At 49.7% G+C, this 17,866-nt stretch overlaps 5 protein-coding genes across 5 annotated transcripts; 4 read left to right on the top strand and 1 right to left on the bottom strand.

Moving 5' to 3' along the window:
* Window positions 1-3,257: 3,257 nt before the first annotated feature.
* Window positions 3,258-5,062, top strand: T069G_07449 (amino acid permease domain-containing protein; the record flags this gene model as incomplete). The annotated part of the gene is made up of 3 exons (XM_056174659.1): window positions 3,258-3,751; window positions 3,880-3,988; window positions 4,070-5,062. 3 exons carry the CDS (start codon window positions 3,258-3,260, stop codon window positions 5,060-5,062), a joined length of 1,596 nt encoding a protein of 531 aa, XP_056028238.1.
* Window positions 5,063-6,580: 1,518 nt separating this feature from the next.
* Window positions 6,581-10,053, bottom strand: T069G_07448 (ABC transporter domain-containing protein; the record flags this gene model as incomplete). Its single annotated transcript, XM_056174658.1, has 3 exons — window positions 6,581-6,639; window positions 6,708-9,664; window positions 9,902-10,053. The coding sequence occupies 3 exons, from the start codon at window positions 10,051-10,053 to the stop codon at window positions 6,581-6,583; spliced, it is 3,168 nt and encodes a 1,055-aa protein (XP_056028237.1).
* A 2,649-nt stretch (window positions 10,054-12,702) lies between these two features.
* T069G_07447 (uncharacterized protein) lies at window positions 12,703-13,997 on the top strand (the record flags this gene model as incomplete). The annotated part of the gene is made up of 4 exons (XM_056174657.1): window positions 12,703-13,227; window positions 13,281-13,345; window positions 13,404-13,506; window positions 13,572-13,997. 4 exons carry the CDS (start codon window positions 12,703-12,705, stop codon window positions 13,995-13,997), a joined length of 1,119 nt encoding a protein of 372 aa, XP_056028236.1.
* Window positions 13,998-14,033: 36 nt separating this feature from the next.
* Window positions 14,034-15,937, top strand: T069G_07446 (uncharacterized protein; the record flags this gene model as incomplete). The annotated part of the gene is made up of 3 exons (XM_056174656.1): window positions 14,034-14,078; window positions 14,179-14,370; window positions 14,522-15,937. The coding sequence occupies 3 exons, from the start codon at window positions 14,034-14,036 to the stop codon at window positions 15,935-15,937; spliced, it is 1,653 nt and encodes a 550-aa protein (XP_056028235.1).
* Window positions 15,938-16,100: 163 nt separating this feature from the next.
* Window positions 16,101-16,538, top strand: T069G_07445 (uncharacterized protein; the record flags this gene model as incomplete). Its single annotated transcript, XM_056174655.1, has 1 exon — window positions 16,101-16,538. The coding sequence occupies one exon, from the start codon at window positions 16,101-16,103 to the stop codon at window positions 16,536-16,538; it is 438 nt and encodes a 145-aa protein (XP_056028234.1).
* Window positions 16,539-17,866: the final 1,328 nt, after the last annotated feature.

The raw sequence follows: 17,866 nt of genomic DNA, 5'->3' as shown, positions 1-17,866 counted from the left end.
GCGGCGAAGGTCGAGTTTTTTGGTAAAAGTACATGTATGGAAATTCAAACACAGCAGTCTCGACAACAGTATCGAGTGAACATGAGCAGAAAACATACTCGTATACAAACACCCATTATTACGGGATGCAATCACCTTTTGGCCTGGGTAAACAGAGGTCACGCGACAGCAGCAGCAGCGATACGAGGCCTATGCGAGCAAGGCGAGTACTGAGATGTAGCCCATAGCCACCATCGAAGCAAAAAAGCCCGAGAGAAGAAAGGCTTGCGCCATAATTTACTGTTAGCGTCCGTTTCTTACGGCTCTGGGCGCTCATTGGCGACTTGCCACCAAAAACCCTGGCGCTGCTGAGGGCCTGAAACGACTGTCGGCGCCGTCTAATACGTCTTGATGTGCCCCCAGAGCAAAGCACCTACAGTAGAACAAGAGACTAAAAGGCAGTACGGAGTACGGAGTCCTTCATTCACACAAAAGGTGGAGGGACTTTTTGCAGCACGGGCGCTGCACCCAAGAGTCCTGTACACTGTCACAGTGCGAGGGCAGAGACTCCACCGCCTATCCAGGTCGGCGTACAAGTACGAGGGAGAAACCTGACCACCGTCAGAAACTAGCGAGAACGAGCGGTTTCCGCGAGGTAGAGACCCCATGTTCGGAGTTAGGTACAGGCAGACACTAAGTCGTTTGGTCTGTGCCATGTTAACAGGAGCCCACACAAAGAGTACGGAGAACTGCTAGTCCAGTCTAAGCACTCCGTATAGACCCCCACTCCAAACTGTGGAGAAAAAAAGCGAGTCCACAAATCAACTGGCGACGTTTTATTCCTTGCTTCTCGCCTCAACAAACCACCATTTGCCCATTTGATTCGCTTTTGCTAGCCTTGGCTGTCGAGGTTCGCCGTCGCCTTCAGCCAAGGCAAATATGACGATTACGGCTCTGATGATGTATGGCTTTGCTGCTGTCCTGACTCGCGTCCTCCAGCCTACCGCATGCAGCTCCTCTACCAGAATGGCCTTTTGTTGGAATGTATTCAGCCGGCAGCCTTGTCTTGCTTGTCTTCTCCTCGCCCGCCAGCACTTGAGACAAGGATCCGGAGGCAACCACCAATATCCGGCTGCGGCTTTCGGCTAGCCTTCCTGGTATCTTGCCTTGCTCGCTACCAAGGGGCGCTGCGATCTCGGGTTATTATACATGTGGTGTCTGCAGTAACCAGAATTCATCCAAACAGTTATAACAGAGAACACGCACATAGTGCCCGGGTCGTCGCACTCGCCATGCCAATTCTACTCAGAATGGCTCTTCCGTCTGACCATCAACACTGTCCCGAAACTGTGCGACCAGGAACATCGTCCACTGAGCCACGGATCGGCGATACCCTCTAGTCCAAGGCGAGTTAGTAGTGGGACAAGGCTTAGGCGGGGTGACGTCAGTGTTGTGCGCAGGGGATTGATTCCTTCGACGAAAGCAGCTGGATCATGCCGCTTTCAAGGGATGACTGAGGAGCTGAGGAGCGTCACTCGCATGTCCTTTGAGCAGCATGCGCTTTGTCCAGCCGTGATGGGAAAGTTACCAGAAGAAAGAGGCTTTGGCCTAAGCCTAAAACTTTCCGCGGAGTGGCGAAGGGGTCTTCCGGCGACATGTAGTAAAAAAGCCGATTTGCACAGTGCTCATTCGCTGAGCCGGGTAATCGAGGCAAACGCTGTGGAGGTGATGAAACGAAACGACGAAGATGGCCTCTCTCTTAAGGGCGAGAGTGTAAGAGACAGCGAAATGCACATTTCTGATAGCGTTATGCTACGAGAACTGCACAGGGCCCGGAGCCGAATTGTATTTCAGGCTTAATGCAACACTCGATGACCCATACAAAACGTGGTGCTCTCGGAACAATTGAGATGGTTGAAGAGCCGATCTCGACATTCTAGATCCGATCTTGACTGAATATGCATCATCAAGATCTATTTGACTTACAAACTTATCCCTAACCTTGTTTCCGGTTGTTGAGTAGCTCTATTTCGGAACTCAGGTCCTGGATAATCACAACAATCTTGACACATCGGCTTCAGCTACCTTGCATCTGTCCGAGATCAAGGATATCTAGTCGGAGAATAAATGGAAAACCAACGTCATACAAAGTTCTATTACTCGAGGCTAATCAGCATGACCATACATGCAACAACTGAAGTCTCGCCAAACAATCAAGTGTTTATCTAGGAGACATGTTCCCTTGCTTCACGTGGCGGCAAGATCCCGGATGCGTCAAGCATTGCTGGTCCGTTTATGGTCCAAACTTTTGAAGATCTCAATACTGAAGCTTTTCATATGTTCCCGCGGTTGTACAGTACCACTGCCCGTGTGTCTACTCCTTTATTCAATACTAATCATTATCTACAGTCCCAGATGTTCTGTACCTCCTTTTGGCGACGACACCGTCTGTTGGCTGCGGACTTCCACCCCAGCACCTTTGGCGAGTACAGAAAGTCTGAGAGCATGTACAGGGAGGCCTGGGAAATCTGACACTGTGCCCTCCCCCCTGTTCATCCATCTGGGTCCCCGGCCCTCCTCTGTGTGGATGGCTGCTCATCCCGTTCGTTCTAAGCAGGGCCTAATGCGCTAGCACTCCTCTGGCGTCCTCCTTGGCTTCTCCACCATGAACGACAATGGCAGGGTACGCGCGCAGAATAGAGAGCGACTCGCCTGCTGTAGGACAAGAGCAGCTTTGGGGCAGTGTGCCAAGACCAATACAGTCGACTGCGCAGCATCAAGCGCAAAAAAATGGCCTGAGAGCATATTGGAAGCGTTTCCAGTTCGGCCCTCCCCCCACATAAGATTCGGCGTCACAGTGATGCTGTCCAATCTAATCGCGGTTCTAAGTGCTCGGTGTTGTGTTCGCTCTTCTGCCGGTCCCTGGTTAATCAGGGTTTAGTATTTGTTCGTTCATTCTTTCGGTCATTGCCAGCCATATACTCGTAGGTACTCTCGGCCGTCCCTGGCCCGTTTGATTCGCCGCCTATCAACAATTGCTACAAATACTCCTCCTTCGCCCGTCACTCCTCCCATGTGGAACTTCATTCCTCTCCCTCTCATCCTTTTTCGTCCTTGGATGTTTTCCTGTTGGTTTTCCCCACAGCAATCATCCACCTAAAGGATCAGCATTATTTTCTGTTAATGCTCGTCAATTAAGCACTTGGCTATCGTCACACTTTCTCATGACGGCGAAACAAGAGACAACACTATCGTTGCGTTACTGACTAACCTCCAAAATGGCCACTACGGATGATGAAAAGCACCCCAAGTTCGAGGCTCCAGGGTCCCCAGATGTGGCGTCCCAAGAGTTCATCGAGAATGCGGATGGCCTTCAGCGACGACTTAACAATCGTCAAATCCAACTAATAGCCATCGGTGGCTCGATTGGTACTGCTCTCTTCGTCAGCATCGGAAGTGGACTTTCCACAGCCGGGCCGGGCAGCCTTTTCTTGGCTTATGCTCTGTATTCCATGGTTCTCGGATTGGTAAACAACTCTCTCGCAGAGATGACTGTCTATATGCCCGTGTCCGGAGGTTTTATTCGTCTTGCAGGTCACTGGGTCGATGATGCTTTGGGATTCATGGCCGGCTGGAACTTCTTCCTGTACGAAGCTCTGCTAATTCCCTTTGAAATCACGGCACTCAACCTTGTCATCTCCTTTTGGGACGAGAATATCACCAATCCGGGCCCGACTGCTGGTATTTGTGCCGCCGTTATCGTTTGCTATGCGTAAGATTTCCATCCCCTACCTGGAGGGGCGAAGGTCGCAAAGGGATTCCCACACTTTCTAGATCTAGATTCCGCCGCCTTCTCTCTCTTGCTATCCAAGGACATTTGCTAACCCGGCGAATATGTAGTCTGCTAAACGTCCTCGCTGTGAAAGCCTACGGTGAAGCGGAATTTTACCTATCCGGTGGAAAGGTTATTCTCATCTTCATCCTCTTCTCCTTCACCTTCGTGACTATGGTCGGCGGAAACCCGAACCACGATGCCTTTGGTTTTCGGTACTGGAATAATCCCGGAGCCTTCGCCGAGTATCATTCGCAGGGCGCCCTTGGCCGCTTCGAAGGTTTTCTGACCGGCCTTTGGAGTGCAGCTTTCGCCGTCGTCGGACCCGAGTATATTTCCATGGTAGCGGCCGAAGCTCAGCGCCCTCGAACATACATCAAGACCGCCTTTAAGACCATTTACATTCGCTTTGGCGTTTTCTTCATCGGCAGCGCCTTGGCAGTCGGCATCATTCTTCCGTACAATGACAAGACGCTGGCCGACCTGGTCAGTGGCGGAAAGGGCAGCGGCACTGCAGCGGCTTCGCCATACGTCATTGCCATGCAAAACATGGGTGTCTCCGTGCTGCCTCATATCGTCAATGCCCTCATGATGACATCCATTTTCTCTGCTGGCAACACATATACCTACTGTGCGACCCGATCACTGTACGGTTTGGCTCTCGAGGGCCGTGCGCCCCGATTCCTTCGCAAGTGCACGAGCAAGGGTGTGCCCATCAATGCCTTTTTGGTCGTCATGTGCTTCCCATTCCTATCCTTCCTTCAAGTTGGCAACGGCTCTGCTGTCGTGCTCGACTGGTTGGTCAGCCTGATTACTGCTGGCGGAATTATCGACTACCTCGTCATGTCGCTTACATATCTCTGGTTCTACAGAGCCTGCAAGGCCCAAGGTGTTGACCGGAAGTCACTCCCCTATGTTGGCTGGGGGCAGCCCTACTGCGCCATTATCGCCCTCGTTATTCAGCTTCTGGTGGTTGGAGGATACGGATACGAGGCCTTCATGCCTTGGGACGTCTCAGCTTTCTTCCGCAACTACACCATGCAGCTTCTGGCACCTATCCTCTTCATCTTCTGGAAGGTGGTGAAGCGCACTCGAGTAGTCCGTCCCAGTGAGCTGGATCTTGTCTGGCAAAAACCAACTATTGACGCCTACGAATCACACTTTGTCGAGCCCCCGACTGGATTCTGGACCGAGATGCTGCAGTTGGTTGGAATCAAGCGCAACAAGAACGCGGCTTTCGTTGTGGCGTAAGGAGGAAGGTTTAGAGTACCTCCTGCGTTCTTCTTTACGGCCGAGGCTGTATTATGAGCACATGTCTTTATTACGTCCCCTTTTCGTTTCTATGTTATTTTTTTTATATATACCCATCACGTTTTGTGAAATTAGAGATTTCACATGGGATATACGGGGGCTAGACGTGTAAGATGGATGAGCTACATAGACATGATATATACCCAGGACATATGATGACAAAAATAGAACATATTATTTCATACTTTGACCAACACTTGCAACATACAAGAGATGTCACCATCACCAGGACCAAGCCGCCCCACCAAAGTTCATTACAACTCCATGACCATCGTCAATACACAAAACCTCAAACACCAGAAGCAAAAAAAGAAATCTCAATGCGTAATCTGGGAATCGAACCCAGGGCTCCCCGACGCTGCTCGGATGGCAACGGAGAATTTTACCACTAAACCAATTACGCTTTGGAAAGAAAGGACCGAGAATGAGGATCTCGGGATGCGTGAACTGGGAATCGAACCCAGGGCTCCCCGACGTTGCGGATGGCAACGGAGAATTTTACCACTAAACCATTCACGCTGATTGGGTAATTGTTGGGAGAATGGGCGAGTAGAATCGGATCTTGTTGGTTTGAGGATGGGAGGTGAGAGAATGGGATGAGGTGAATGAGATACCCTGGAGGTTGAAGATGATTTTGAATAATGGGATGAAGAGATGGGGATGTGGAGGAAGTTGTTTAATGGGAGAGGCTTGTGAGAAGTCGAGCTGGGTTACATTCTGCAACTAACTCTTGGCTGCGTTATCATTACCAAGTCGGATTATACTCAGATTACAATGATAGTATTTAGAAGGAAAAGATATGATGTTCATCAGCAAGCTTCCAGCTCCTGATTTCATCTCCCCAGTTAGATAGAGAAGGGCAGTAAACGTTGTTCCTAGTGCTATTTCTCAATACCGTGTTGGTACCTAAGTGATAGAACCTCCGAAAAGACGAAGACGATGTGAACTGTCATGAGTTGTGCTTGTATGTGTATAGCCAAAGTGAGCCATCTCCTGATGATATCCGTACCAACTTGCGCAAAACACATAGTAACAACCACGTGTGAAGTTACAACACAAGGCTTGTATCTTCAGAGCATGCACACTTGCACCTTAACATTCACAGAAACAAGAGACACATGATATAAATTCAAGAGGTTTGTTACTAAAAGTCTATTCGGGCTTCTATGTACCCTCTTCCTCCTCTATAGCCCAAGGTGCGAGAGCTTGTGACAACATGGGGGTCCTCCATCCCCAGGTCGTGGTGTCCCACACTCATCCAGGCCATCAATCTATTGAGAAGGCCCTCTCTATCGGCAGCCCGAGCATACAATCATCGCAAAAACGCATCGCAACTTTTCCGTTACCAATCCGTATTTTTCATCAATTAAAAACAAAAGGAACATGGAAAAAAAATCCTCTAAGTCATCAAGGACTAGGCGTCATCGAGATGCCGTGATGTGGGGTATGTTGAATCGTTTACAGATCATCCTCGTCGCTGAACACCTCCTCACCACGCTTTCGGCGGGCCATACGGTCTGTAAAGCAAATACGTTAGTAAATGTGTTCGTTATTGGATCATGAGATGAATTCGCAATGGACTTACCCTTCTTCTTCTTTCGCAGCTCGGAAGAGGTCAGCTTGGCCTTCTTCTTGGTGCTAACAATCTTGTTGCCCATGGCATCGAACTTGTCCTCCTCATCATCATCGTCCTGCTTAAGACGAGGACCAGAGCCCTGGCCCTGGACCCAGTTGTGGCCGGAAGGAGTCATCTTGCCGTCCATGACAGCCCAGACTTCCTCAGTCAAGTCCTTGGTGAACTCGGCAGAGTGAGTAATGATGATGACACCACCCTCGAACTTCTTCAGGGCCTTGGACAGAGCACCCAGAGAGTCACGATCCAGATAGTTGGTAGGCTCGTCAAGGACGATCAAGTGGGGTCGCTGCCAAGAGCAAGCAGCCAGGACAGTCTTGACACGCTGGCCACCAGACAGACCGCGCATGCGGGAGTGAGAAACCAGCTCGGCATCGAGACCGAAGTTGGCGCAGTGGGCCTCAATCTCCTTTCGGACCAGAGGTCGGAACTGACCAGAGGCAAGAGCCTCCTTCATATCGACATCAGCGACCATCTTCTGGTGAGAGGCCAGCAGCTCGTTACGGGGCAGCCAGACGTTGTCAGCGGTCATCATGGGAACCCATCGCTCGCCCTTCATGCCGACGTTCTCACCCAGAGCGAATGAACACTCGTACTCGTAGGAGTTCTTGAACTTTCTACGGGCGTTGATGCCAATGACACGACGCAGGGTACCCTCGATCTTGAAGACCTTGTCCATGGCCTTCTCATCAGCCTCGGTGATGATCTTGTTGGCTCGGTCCATGGTCTCACGATCCTCACCAGTCTGGAAACGCCACTGGATGTACTCGGAAGGAGTCTTGTCAAGGTGGTTATCAATGTGGGCAAAGGCGTGCTGCTTGATGTAGGCGATACGGATGTTCTCGTGCTGGTAGATCTCACCACCGGTGGGGATGAGCTCACCGCAGAGAACGTTGATCAGGGTAGACTTGCCGGCACCGTTGGGACCGATAACGGCAATACGAGAGCCAAGAGAGCACTGGAAGCTGATCTCCTGGATCTGGGGCTTGGAGGTACCGGGGTACTGGAAGGACATCTTGGTGGCACGCAGGATGGCCTTGGCCTTGGTCTTGACACCCTCAAGGAAACCGGGCTCGGGGAAGGTGAACTCCATCTCGGAGGCACCGAGCTCGTAGTAGGACTTGGCGGAAGGAACACGCTTGACGAACTCCTTCAGGTTACCACGGTAACGCTTGAGCTTGAATCGCTCGTAGTGAACGATGTGCTGGCAGACGTTATCAAGGAAGCCAGAGTCGTGAGAGACGATGATGGAAGTGCAGGGGGAGCTGGTGAGGTAGTCCTCGAGCCACTTGACGTTCTTCACGTCCAAGTGGTTAGTAGGCTCGTCGAGCAGCAGAATATCAGGGGCCTCGAAGACAGCACGGCACAGAGCGAGCTTCATCTTCCAACCACCAGACAGGGCGGAAATCTCGCCCTTAACCATCTGCTCGGTGAAGCCGAACTCGTCCAGGCGCTTCTCGACATCAGCCTGAGAGACGTCAACCTTGGCCTCGGCAAGCTTCTTCATGGTCCAGTCGATGGTGGTCATCTCGGTATCAGCAGAGTCAAGGTCGTGCTCAACGAAGACAGTCTTGACTTCGCTCTGCTTGGGGAAACCCTCGACCTGCTCGTTGTTGATGGCACGCATGAGAGTAGACTTGCCGGAACCGTTGGGACCGCAAAGACCGTAACGCTGACCACGCTTGAGGCGGAGGTGGGTCTGGTTGAGCAGGATCTTGGCACCGTAGGCAAGAGAGAATGTGCAGTTGCAAAGGTCCTCGCCCTCCTCATCATCAGCCTCACCCTCCTCCTCCTCGGCGGCACCGGGAGAAGCACGCTTGCGGAGAGTGTCAATGGTGCTCTCGGCGTTGTCGATGCCGGTGATGACAGCGACGTAGGGCTTAAGGCTCTCGACCCAGACGAGGGACTCAGCCTCCTTCATGTCGATGAGCTGACCAGCAATGGCGGAGATGTACTCAGCGACAGGCTCCATCTTCTCAAGAAGGGAAGCATAGCGGGCAGACAGGATCTCCTTGAGCTTGCCAAGGACGACGGAGACGTCACCGTCGTTGCGGACCTCGGGGATCTTGCCGTCGACGACGTTACCGACACGGTACAGGGTGTCAAGAGCCTGCTTGGTCTTCTCACGAGCCTCGGGATCAGCAAGGTTGTCGAAGTTCTTCTGGAGACCTGGCATCATCTTGGGCAAGAAAGGAGCGACGATGTTGGGGTCGTCGACAAGCTTGCACATGTTGTCAACAATGACAGCAGACTTTCGCTTGATGGCGGTCTCACGCTCGGCAAGACCACGGTCCAGAAGAGGGACCATGAGGGCGAGGGTGGGCTCCTGGACCTCAGTGACGAAGGTGGTGGCACCGAGAAGGTGGACAGTCTCGGGGACGTTCTCAGGCTTGGCGATACACTTAATGAGCTCGGGAATGAATCGCTCAATATCCTTGTTGACGATGAGCTGGCAGATGGTCTCCATGACCTTGTAGGCGTGCTCCTTGACCTCCTTCTTGGTGTCCCACATGGCCTCAGAGACGACGGGGATCAAGTCAGGAACACGGTAGGAGAGCTGAGCAGGGGCAGTCTTGACAAGGGCAAGGATGAAGTCCAGAGCAGCCATCTTTTCAGGCCACTTCTGGGCAGTGCGGATAGACTCCATCAGGTAAGGGAGGGCGCTCTTGACAGCGTTGCCGTTGATGGCGCTGGCAATGGCCAGGACAGCAGCGGTAGCGGCATTCTTGACAGCAGTGATCTTGTCGCCAACAGCGGCAAGAAGAGTGGGCAGAAGAACGATGAGGTAGGGCTCGACGTTGGCGGCGACCTCAGAGTGAGAAGCAATAGCCTCAATGGCGATAGCAGCCTTCTCACGGGCAGTAGCGTCCTTCTTGTTGACGAGGCTCTTCTTGATGTCTCCGACGATCCTAGGAAAAAGGCTTGTTAATACCCTTGAACGCTAAAAATTGGTGTCGCACAGCTGAAGGAAAAACTTTTCAGGGGATTTAGCAGCCAAGGTGGCCACTGATGGAGGGGTAGGCAGGGAAACCCCGCTGTGAGTGGCGGGGCATTTGTTGCCAGGCGAGATAGGAGGCAAAAAAAAAGTTTTCCCGCCTAACAAAAAAGGGACAATTGATATCAGACTATTGCAAAGATCGACTTACTTCTCGGGGACAGCCTGGTCGTCAATGCGACCGTTAAGGAAACCAGCGAGCTCTCCAGCAGACTGCTTAATGTCCGCCGCCTCCTTGGAGACGGTGAGCTTCTGGAAAAGCTCGTCCAGGATCTTGATGGACTCGGCACCTTCGCTAGGCATTTTGGCGGTAATGTTGAGTAGGTATGTGAATTATAAGAGTCGGAGGACGAAGGAAGGAATCGAAATCGATGTGAATCGTTCGATTTCCAATGAAGCCAACAGAGCCGATGGAGGAATCGACTCTCGTATCGAGGCTTTTTTTTTTTTGTAGATTCGGGGTGGCGGGGCTGCTCGATGGGGAGGAACCAAAGAACAACTCGTCAAAGAAGCGAATGGACTATCTGAAAGACAAGTCCAAGGTCGGAATCAGTGACGACCAAAAGTAGATGAAAAAAATAATGAAAGGAGATGGAGGTAAGATCGAAGGAGAAGAAGAAAGTGGGTGGGAGGGAGACAAGATTTAAAAGGCTGCGGCCCAAGAGCCAGCAAGTCCACAACTTTTTTTTTTTTCCTCGCGGGGTGTGTGGCTAAAATCGGGCAGCCCAGAAAGATTTTTTTTTGCTGCCCCTCCATTGGGCGTCTCGAGGCTTATCAGCTTTATCATGGCGCGCTAAGCCTCAAGGGGCCAGCCCACCACAAAAGCAAAGGCGGTGAGGCGTCTGAGTGCTGAGAATTTTCAGTGGGAAAAAAGAGCATTGTGGCGGCCGAGGAGAAGAAATTCGATGCGCAGCGAATGTTTTGCCTCAACAGAAAATTCACTAGTGCCATGGCTTTGGAGAGTTGAGATATCGGGGTTTGCACAGCCATTTTGCATATCAAGTCCCAAGCCCCCTAACGTTAGGTATCTACTTTTGGCAGCCGAGTTGAAGATATGCTTTGCCTGTGTGAATCTGCATCCAAAGTATCGGACAGGACCCTTTGATTGGAAGCCTGTTACTGCTGCACCCCCAACGTGGCAGCAAGCCGGTGGTTGGCTTCTGTCTATCGTGCTTTGGCGGAAGCTTCATCCTAGTGGGCGTCGAGGTTCGACGGTACTGGTCAACTCTCGCAGTCTTGCTCGCCAAAGCCTCTGGATGCATCGTCTAGTCATGTACGGCGCAAAGGCTGGTGTGGGACGCCTCGTCCAGACTCCTGTGATCTGCCGCCACGCATTAACATAAGATAGATTGCCTGGCTGATGGTCGTCTCACACACTTGCTCCAGCCGATGCCGCCCCTGCAGATGGAGTAGCAGCACTGCTACTCCAGTACTCCAGCTTATACCGGTACCTATTGGTCCCGTTGTCACTGCTAAGGTATTCACAAGATGCTCCTGCATAAGAACCGAGGCGGTGTCAGAAGCTCTCACACCTCACCGGCTTAGCCGGGCTGTCTGGCATGATTTCCTGTGTCCAGTTCAGTTCCCCCCTCAAAGGAATAAGACAGTCAGGCTGCTGCGTCGTCAGCGCATCCTGCCTCATCTCATAACCTCATACCTGGATGCTCCCTACTCCTACCTGTCCGCACATGCTCGGGGTTTCATACGCTTGCTACACCCTCTCGGCAACGGTGGGCCCGGCAGAAAAAAAAGACCGTTCCAATAAACTCGGCCTGCCATTCCTGTCCGGCTTTGGCGCCACGTTGTCACATCAAGTTCATCTCAGTGGCTGGCTCTAGGACGGCGTGGAGCAGCGCCCGAGACTAGCAGCCGCTCGATGTTGTCTTGGTCTGTTGGATTAACTCCCATCGTCGAGTTCGAGCAGGTGCTGTTGATGTCGAGATCTAGGCTTCACTTTTGGGTAGCCCAGACTTGCATTCGGCAGCCAGACAATCGTGTCGCCAATTCACTAGATCCAATGCCTTGATCCACCACCATCGCGGGGCCCCAGAGTCCAGCCTGCATTCTCTGCTCCAATGCGCATTAGCTGGGGGACGGACTCACCGACAGTCAGATGCGGCTGGACGGAGCTTGTTCATCAGACCCGTAGGTACTTGTACTTGGAGTCCGGCTTTCGCTGAGAACCGTACTCTAATATGCCGTAGAGCTTCCGCTGGCACCTCTAGTGTTGAAGAATAAAATCACCAGCGTTGACGGACATCTTAGAGGCAGATCACGACGTAGGAGGTACATGTAGACAAGAGTAAAGAATGCAGGTGCTGAGGTGCTTCCTGTCCATAGAACCTCCGTGCTGACTCATCTGGATGTTGATGTCCTCCTTGGCCCTCTCTCAGTATCTTGATTGTCTGTGTCTCTCCTCAAAGCACTTCAACATCAAGATTTCAAGGTCTGCTGGTCGAAACAAACGCCTTTGTGCCTTAGATTGACCCACAGGAGGCATCCATTCAACGGCGTGCTCCTTTGTTGACTCCTGGAATAGTTCACCAGCTATCGCTTTATAGAGGCCTTGACAATGAAGCGAAGCGGCAGTCCTTCTTTGTAACCATACACTGGCATTCACTACCTAAGTGATTCGCTGAGCACGGCTTCAAGTTTCTTTTATGAGCTCCAAGAAGCCCATCCGCTCAAATATTTATCTTTATCCAATCATGTACCTGCGTCTTTGTCGTCGCTGCACATTAATGCATCCAGCCACTCGTCCAAAGAATTATCGTCTCCAATGATGGTGCACCGCTAGTTAACAACAGGTCTCGAGGTGTCAATAAAGCCATGGATTTTTCCTTCGCTCTGTTAACCGTCTTGTCGAATTTCATATTCTGAATTATAGGCCAGTATTTTTCACGGCATTTTCTACCATACGCCCAAAGAAAAACGCCAGTACACACAATTATAATGTCTCAGAGTGATCAAAGCAAAGGTGAAAACAACTTGCCGCTGAGAGATAATGTGCCTGCTTTGTTGTACGTTCCATCATGGACAGCTCCAGGCTGGAAGGACGACGCAGACGCTCGCAATGCCACAGATTTTGCTGTTCATGATCCTGTAAAGGATGTCCTAAGACCAACGATGCTAGATACAGACAAGGCAAAGAATCCCACCAAAGATTCCGTAAGATTTGGCATATTTCCAGGTCGTTCTGATGGACGGTCATGTACCTCACCAACCCGATCGGCAGAGCGATTAATGGCGATGCGAGATGAATCTGGCGGTAGCTTGACCGGAAGAGGCCTTGCCGGCAAAATTGAAGAGCAGGCGCAAAGAAGAGGACTCCATATTGACGATTATCTGACTTCTCAATCTTCCAACGCCACGCTGAATGATGGGCCTCAAGAACGCGAGTATATAAAAGCATTTGACGAACTTCTAATCGAAGAGTTTTGGCAAGGATGCCTCTTCGGAGACATGACTATGGATGAGGTCAGCGAATAGAAGCTCGTTCGTGACATATTATGAATGCTGACTATGAGTAGCTTTTGGGTGGAAACTATTTCGAGATTGGTGACTTTCAGAGCAATCTTAGTGGACCAATAGACAGGTTAAATGACATGACTCACTATATATTGAAATGAAAGCGGTATTCTTACTTTTTATAGCTTATTCTCTCGGGGAAAATGGGACCAGTCTCCTTTTGGTGTTGCAGACGTCAGTAACGTATCTTTTCGCCTTGACGGAAAATGCCTTGATATGGAAGTCGAGGTAAGTTGTTATAAAATGATGCAAAATAACAGCTATTTGGCTAATTACAGATACTGACTCTGCAGCGGAATGATGTGGTCTGGAACTGCCTTCAGCCTGCCCTTCAGATGGCAACCAGGCTGTTTTGTCAGGATGATCCTTTCTTCAAAGCAATTCTTGACGTAGGCAACTGGTATAAGACCCCGTCGACTACAGACTCAAATCCCCGGAAGACGAGAGCACCAAACTTCAAGATTGAGTTTCAAAAAGACAATAGTGAAGCCATAGGCTATCAACACAAAGTCAAACCTTCTGCAACATTTAACCCATTGGAGCTCACCTTTCAAGCTTTGGAGAGCAGATTGAAATGGCGAATTGCCAGTGCTCATTACGATGTCAAATCCCCTATGGGAAAGTTTGACGCCGAGACGGCTTTTGCTGTGACACGATTCGAGCTCTCCAATACTAACAGTTCGATTTGTATTGATCTTGCTGCAGAAGTTATTTGGTAGCTTTTGGCTGCCTAACTAAGTTCCTCGGAGAAAATCATGGTTAGCTGGATGCTTGCGGCGACGATGGTGCACGAATTATGTGTCAGTAATTCCTTCTTACTATTATCGTTCTGAGTGCATGCTATGAGACACAGTTATCGATTTAGCAGAACACATTTACTAACCTAAGTCTTCATTGTAGCATGCCATTATAGGAGCAACACTCTTATGGATCCGGCATCCTCGCGAGTTTGGGGTTTCTCACCCTGCAGACCTCAGATTTTGCAAGTTACTTGAAAGGGATTTATATCCATCGGCACCACATTATCCAGACATTGAGCCATATTATAAGAATGACTCGAGAAAAGAAATTGGAGAAGCTTTTGAAAGACATGTACGTGAAATTCATTCCCTATAAAACGTATAGAGTACTGATGAACTACGTCGTAGGTTTTGGGGCATGGTCCATATCCAATGGCGCATTTGTCCTATATAAACCAATATTCCTAATGCATTACGGCGGCCTCACATCGTCGTTCGACCAGAGCGAATTTTATCCCCGGGATTCTGCCAAACACGAAGTACTGGCCCCGTACGTAGTGGTCGAGCAATCATTCACATTCAACTCTCACAGTACAATTCAAAAATTCTTCACGCAAGAGTTTTGGAACACCACATTCAAGAAGTATGGTTCGGCAGCTCTGAGAAGCGTTCCAGATATTCCCCAAAGAGTCGCTTGGTTTTCAGCCATTGAGTCTACAACATTTCACTCTTCCCTCCGCGATCTTGCCTTTGGCACTGCTGAATTTCGGGAATGGGTCAGTTGTTTCATCCTGGAGCTGGAAGCGAGCGGTCAAAAAGTTATCGCGCAGTACATCAAGGCTCTGATTTATGATGCGTGGAAGTTCCCGATGCTTGCCAAACGTTTTGTTGAGATTGCGGAAAACTGGTACCATCGAGGCGAAAGACTGACAGCGCAAGCTTGCAAAACGGGTATGATTGCCTTTGAAGCAGGCATCTTCTTTTTGTATAAAAATAGGAGGCTCAATTACAGAGACAAGAAGCAAGAGGCAACGAGTTTCTATAAGCAATGGCGGCGATTGCGACGCCACAAACGTGTCGACCCAGATGAAGCTTCCATATCATTAGACGGAATGTCTGTGGATAAATTTATATCAGCTATTACCCATGAAGGAAACAAATACGATAAACGTATTGTCAAATCACTCATGGAGTTTTCCAAATTTCTACACCAAGAGCTGTGTATTCAAGAAGCCATGGTAGCTCAATTATACGAGTTGCCTATTGGATTCTGGGAGCACTACCTTGAAGGGATCCATGGCCATCAATTCATCTGGAGAGTTCGAAACAACAAGACCATCACCCAGTTAACAAGACTACTTAGAGACCTCATTGGGCTTCAAGCGCATTTGCCATCCTGGAGAAATGAATGGCGGGCGAAGGTATTGTCCTGGCTTACCTCGTTTCGACACATTTCATACCTGATCTCCAAAGATGCGAGAGAAGTGCATGCCAACTGGCGGGAAATGCTTCATACGGTGCCCATGCTGCGCAAGTCAAAGCAGACAGTGTGGGAAAGATGGTATCCTTTAGCAAAGCGAGCGATGCTCAACTTGAAGGGCGACCAGCTTGCTAAGCTTGAGGAAGTTGAACAGAGATATGCCCGAGATTTCGATTTGAACTCGTACAAGATTGTTTTACCAGGCCGAAGGGCGGGAGTACAAGGAGTTGCCGAGAAATGGGCAGGCTTACTGGACAATATTGTGGAGTTTGAACAGGATGATGGCAAATTGATGGAAGATCTTGAGCGGGAAGAATTCCATGCACCTGCTTCCAGGCCAAATGCTGCCGAACTCGCCTCAACAATAGATCCCAAGCATACAGGGAAATCAACTGACACAACGCCTTCATCATGCAATGGAAAACGACAAACAAAATGAAGCGAGGTTGCGATTACAGCGTGCAGATTCGTACCGCCAAGGTGTCAACAAACAACCGGCTTCATCGAGTATAAGTTGGCAATACCAGCTACATGAAGCACAGCACTTCAACAAGACTCATCTAAATCTCAAAATCGGTGAACCACAGATTACACGGGCTCTAATGGAGGATCACCCAGTTCCATTTGTCAGCTCTGGAAACAAGAAGAAGCGCAACTGGGATCTCTACACCACTAGATTTGACATCCTTGAAGGTCCCGTACCAAAGAAACCACCCGCTAATTCTGTTCAAAAGATCGATAGCCTTTCAGAGCTGATTGCAGAAGTCAACAAGGATACCAACGATAATGTCTACGTTCCAGCGGGGCGTACTCCGCAGCTGATGCCCCGAGCAATTCAAATCTCTGGCAATATCCTCGATGAGCTTGCTGAATCTGTCCAACGAGACGTGGAGATGATGGATATTGATGACAAAGTGTTCAAAATGCAGCAGACAAGAGAAATGCTTACGTCCGAGATACAGCAGACAATGAAAGGACACAGGGAAACGCTGTCCAAGGCGAGGGAGTACCAAGCTGTGGCTCACGAGCTTGCTCAGTAAGAACGGGACAAGGTAGCTGAAATGCAGCACGTTAGGAGGGAATAGAGCTTGGTTAGCATCATTACGTGAATTTTAATAATACATCACATGGGCCATTGACTCGGACTTGTCTTCAGCTGAGGCGTCATTGTGTCGTATGGAAGGGATGCGGCGCTGTCCCCATGTTCACAGCTAGCCCAGCCTCGTCACAAACATGAGGGTTGGAGAGCTGAGCTGAACTGAAAGAAAAAGGAAATATGGATCAAAGGCACTTAAATATCGGACCTTACCTCCTCAGCAAAATGAATTGACATTGAATCACTTAACACTACATTCTATATCATACCCTCAACTATACTAGCCAACGTTTGAGGCAATATTTCGATATTTATATCAATTGCATCTATGGAATTGAACATGAGACTTTTAATCCTCACGGGCATCCTTACTACTAGGTCTCTTGCTTTTGATGTTTGCCCACCCGGTCAAAATCAGCCGGTGTGTTGCGCAGTTGATGTCCTCAAAGTCGCCGACCTAGACTGCGAAACCCGTAAGCACCAATCTCTCTATGTTATGGCCGAGGCTCCTCGGACATATAATACCTTTATTAAATTGCAAGGTTTTTAGCCCCAGGAGATGGCCAATTTACAAGCAGCGAGGTATTTCAGCAGGTATGCCAAACGATCGGAAAGGCCCCTCGATGCTGTACGCTTTCACTGGTGCGCCTCTACTGAATCACAACTTTGTGGTATAAATGCTAACCCGTCACTATGTAGTTTGGCCAGGGAATCGGCTGCGATGGCCCCGGGGGGCTCAACAAATAGAAAAACTGTGAGCCATATCATATGGTTATCTGTGTAGATTGATATAACGGGGCAGGCACAGATATCTAAATGAGACGATGTGGTGGTCTGGGAACTTGTTGATACCTAGGTAGTCTGTGTATCCCACTGAAGCGAAGCAAATCACATATACCCAGATATGCCTAAATAAAGTTGAATAACCTTGAACCGATGGCTCGTATTCTCTCTTTGTAGAGTGCTTCTCTATAAATAGACGGAGGCCCACGAATAGTGAGGTAACAAAATCGAGAATGGCAGCTTTGTGTGATGTCCACTTATCCAAGGAGCATACAACACTAGCAAGTACGAGTATTTTTAGGCAGTGTTATACGACTTTGAAGTTCATAATTGTACGGCTTTGTCCAGATTTTTTTTTTAGTATTAAACCTTTCAGTGTGTAAATACTGTAAGTAAAGAAATGCCATGGTGGCGAGCTGAGAATGAGACCAATGAGACGGTTCACTGCGGGGTGACGCATCAATTCCGCACCGACATGGATTGGCTCAA

Source organism: Trichoderma breve, chromosome 4 (genome assembly GCF_028502605.1).
Source record: "Trichoderma breve strain T069 chromosome 4, whole genome shotgun sequence".
In the NCBI taxonomy this organism is placed as follows: domain Eukaryota; kingdom Fungi; phylum Ascomycota; class Sordariomycetes; order Hypocreales; family Hypocreaceae; genus Trichoderma; species Trichoderma breve.
Note: the sequence above shows the minus strand (reverse complement) of the source record. Positions and strands in the feature narration are given on the sequence as shown.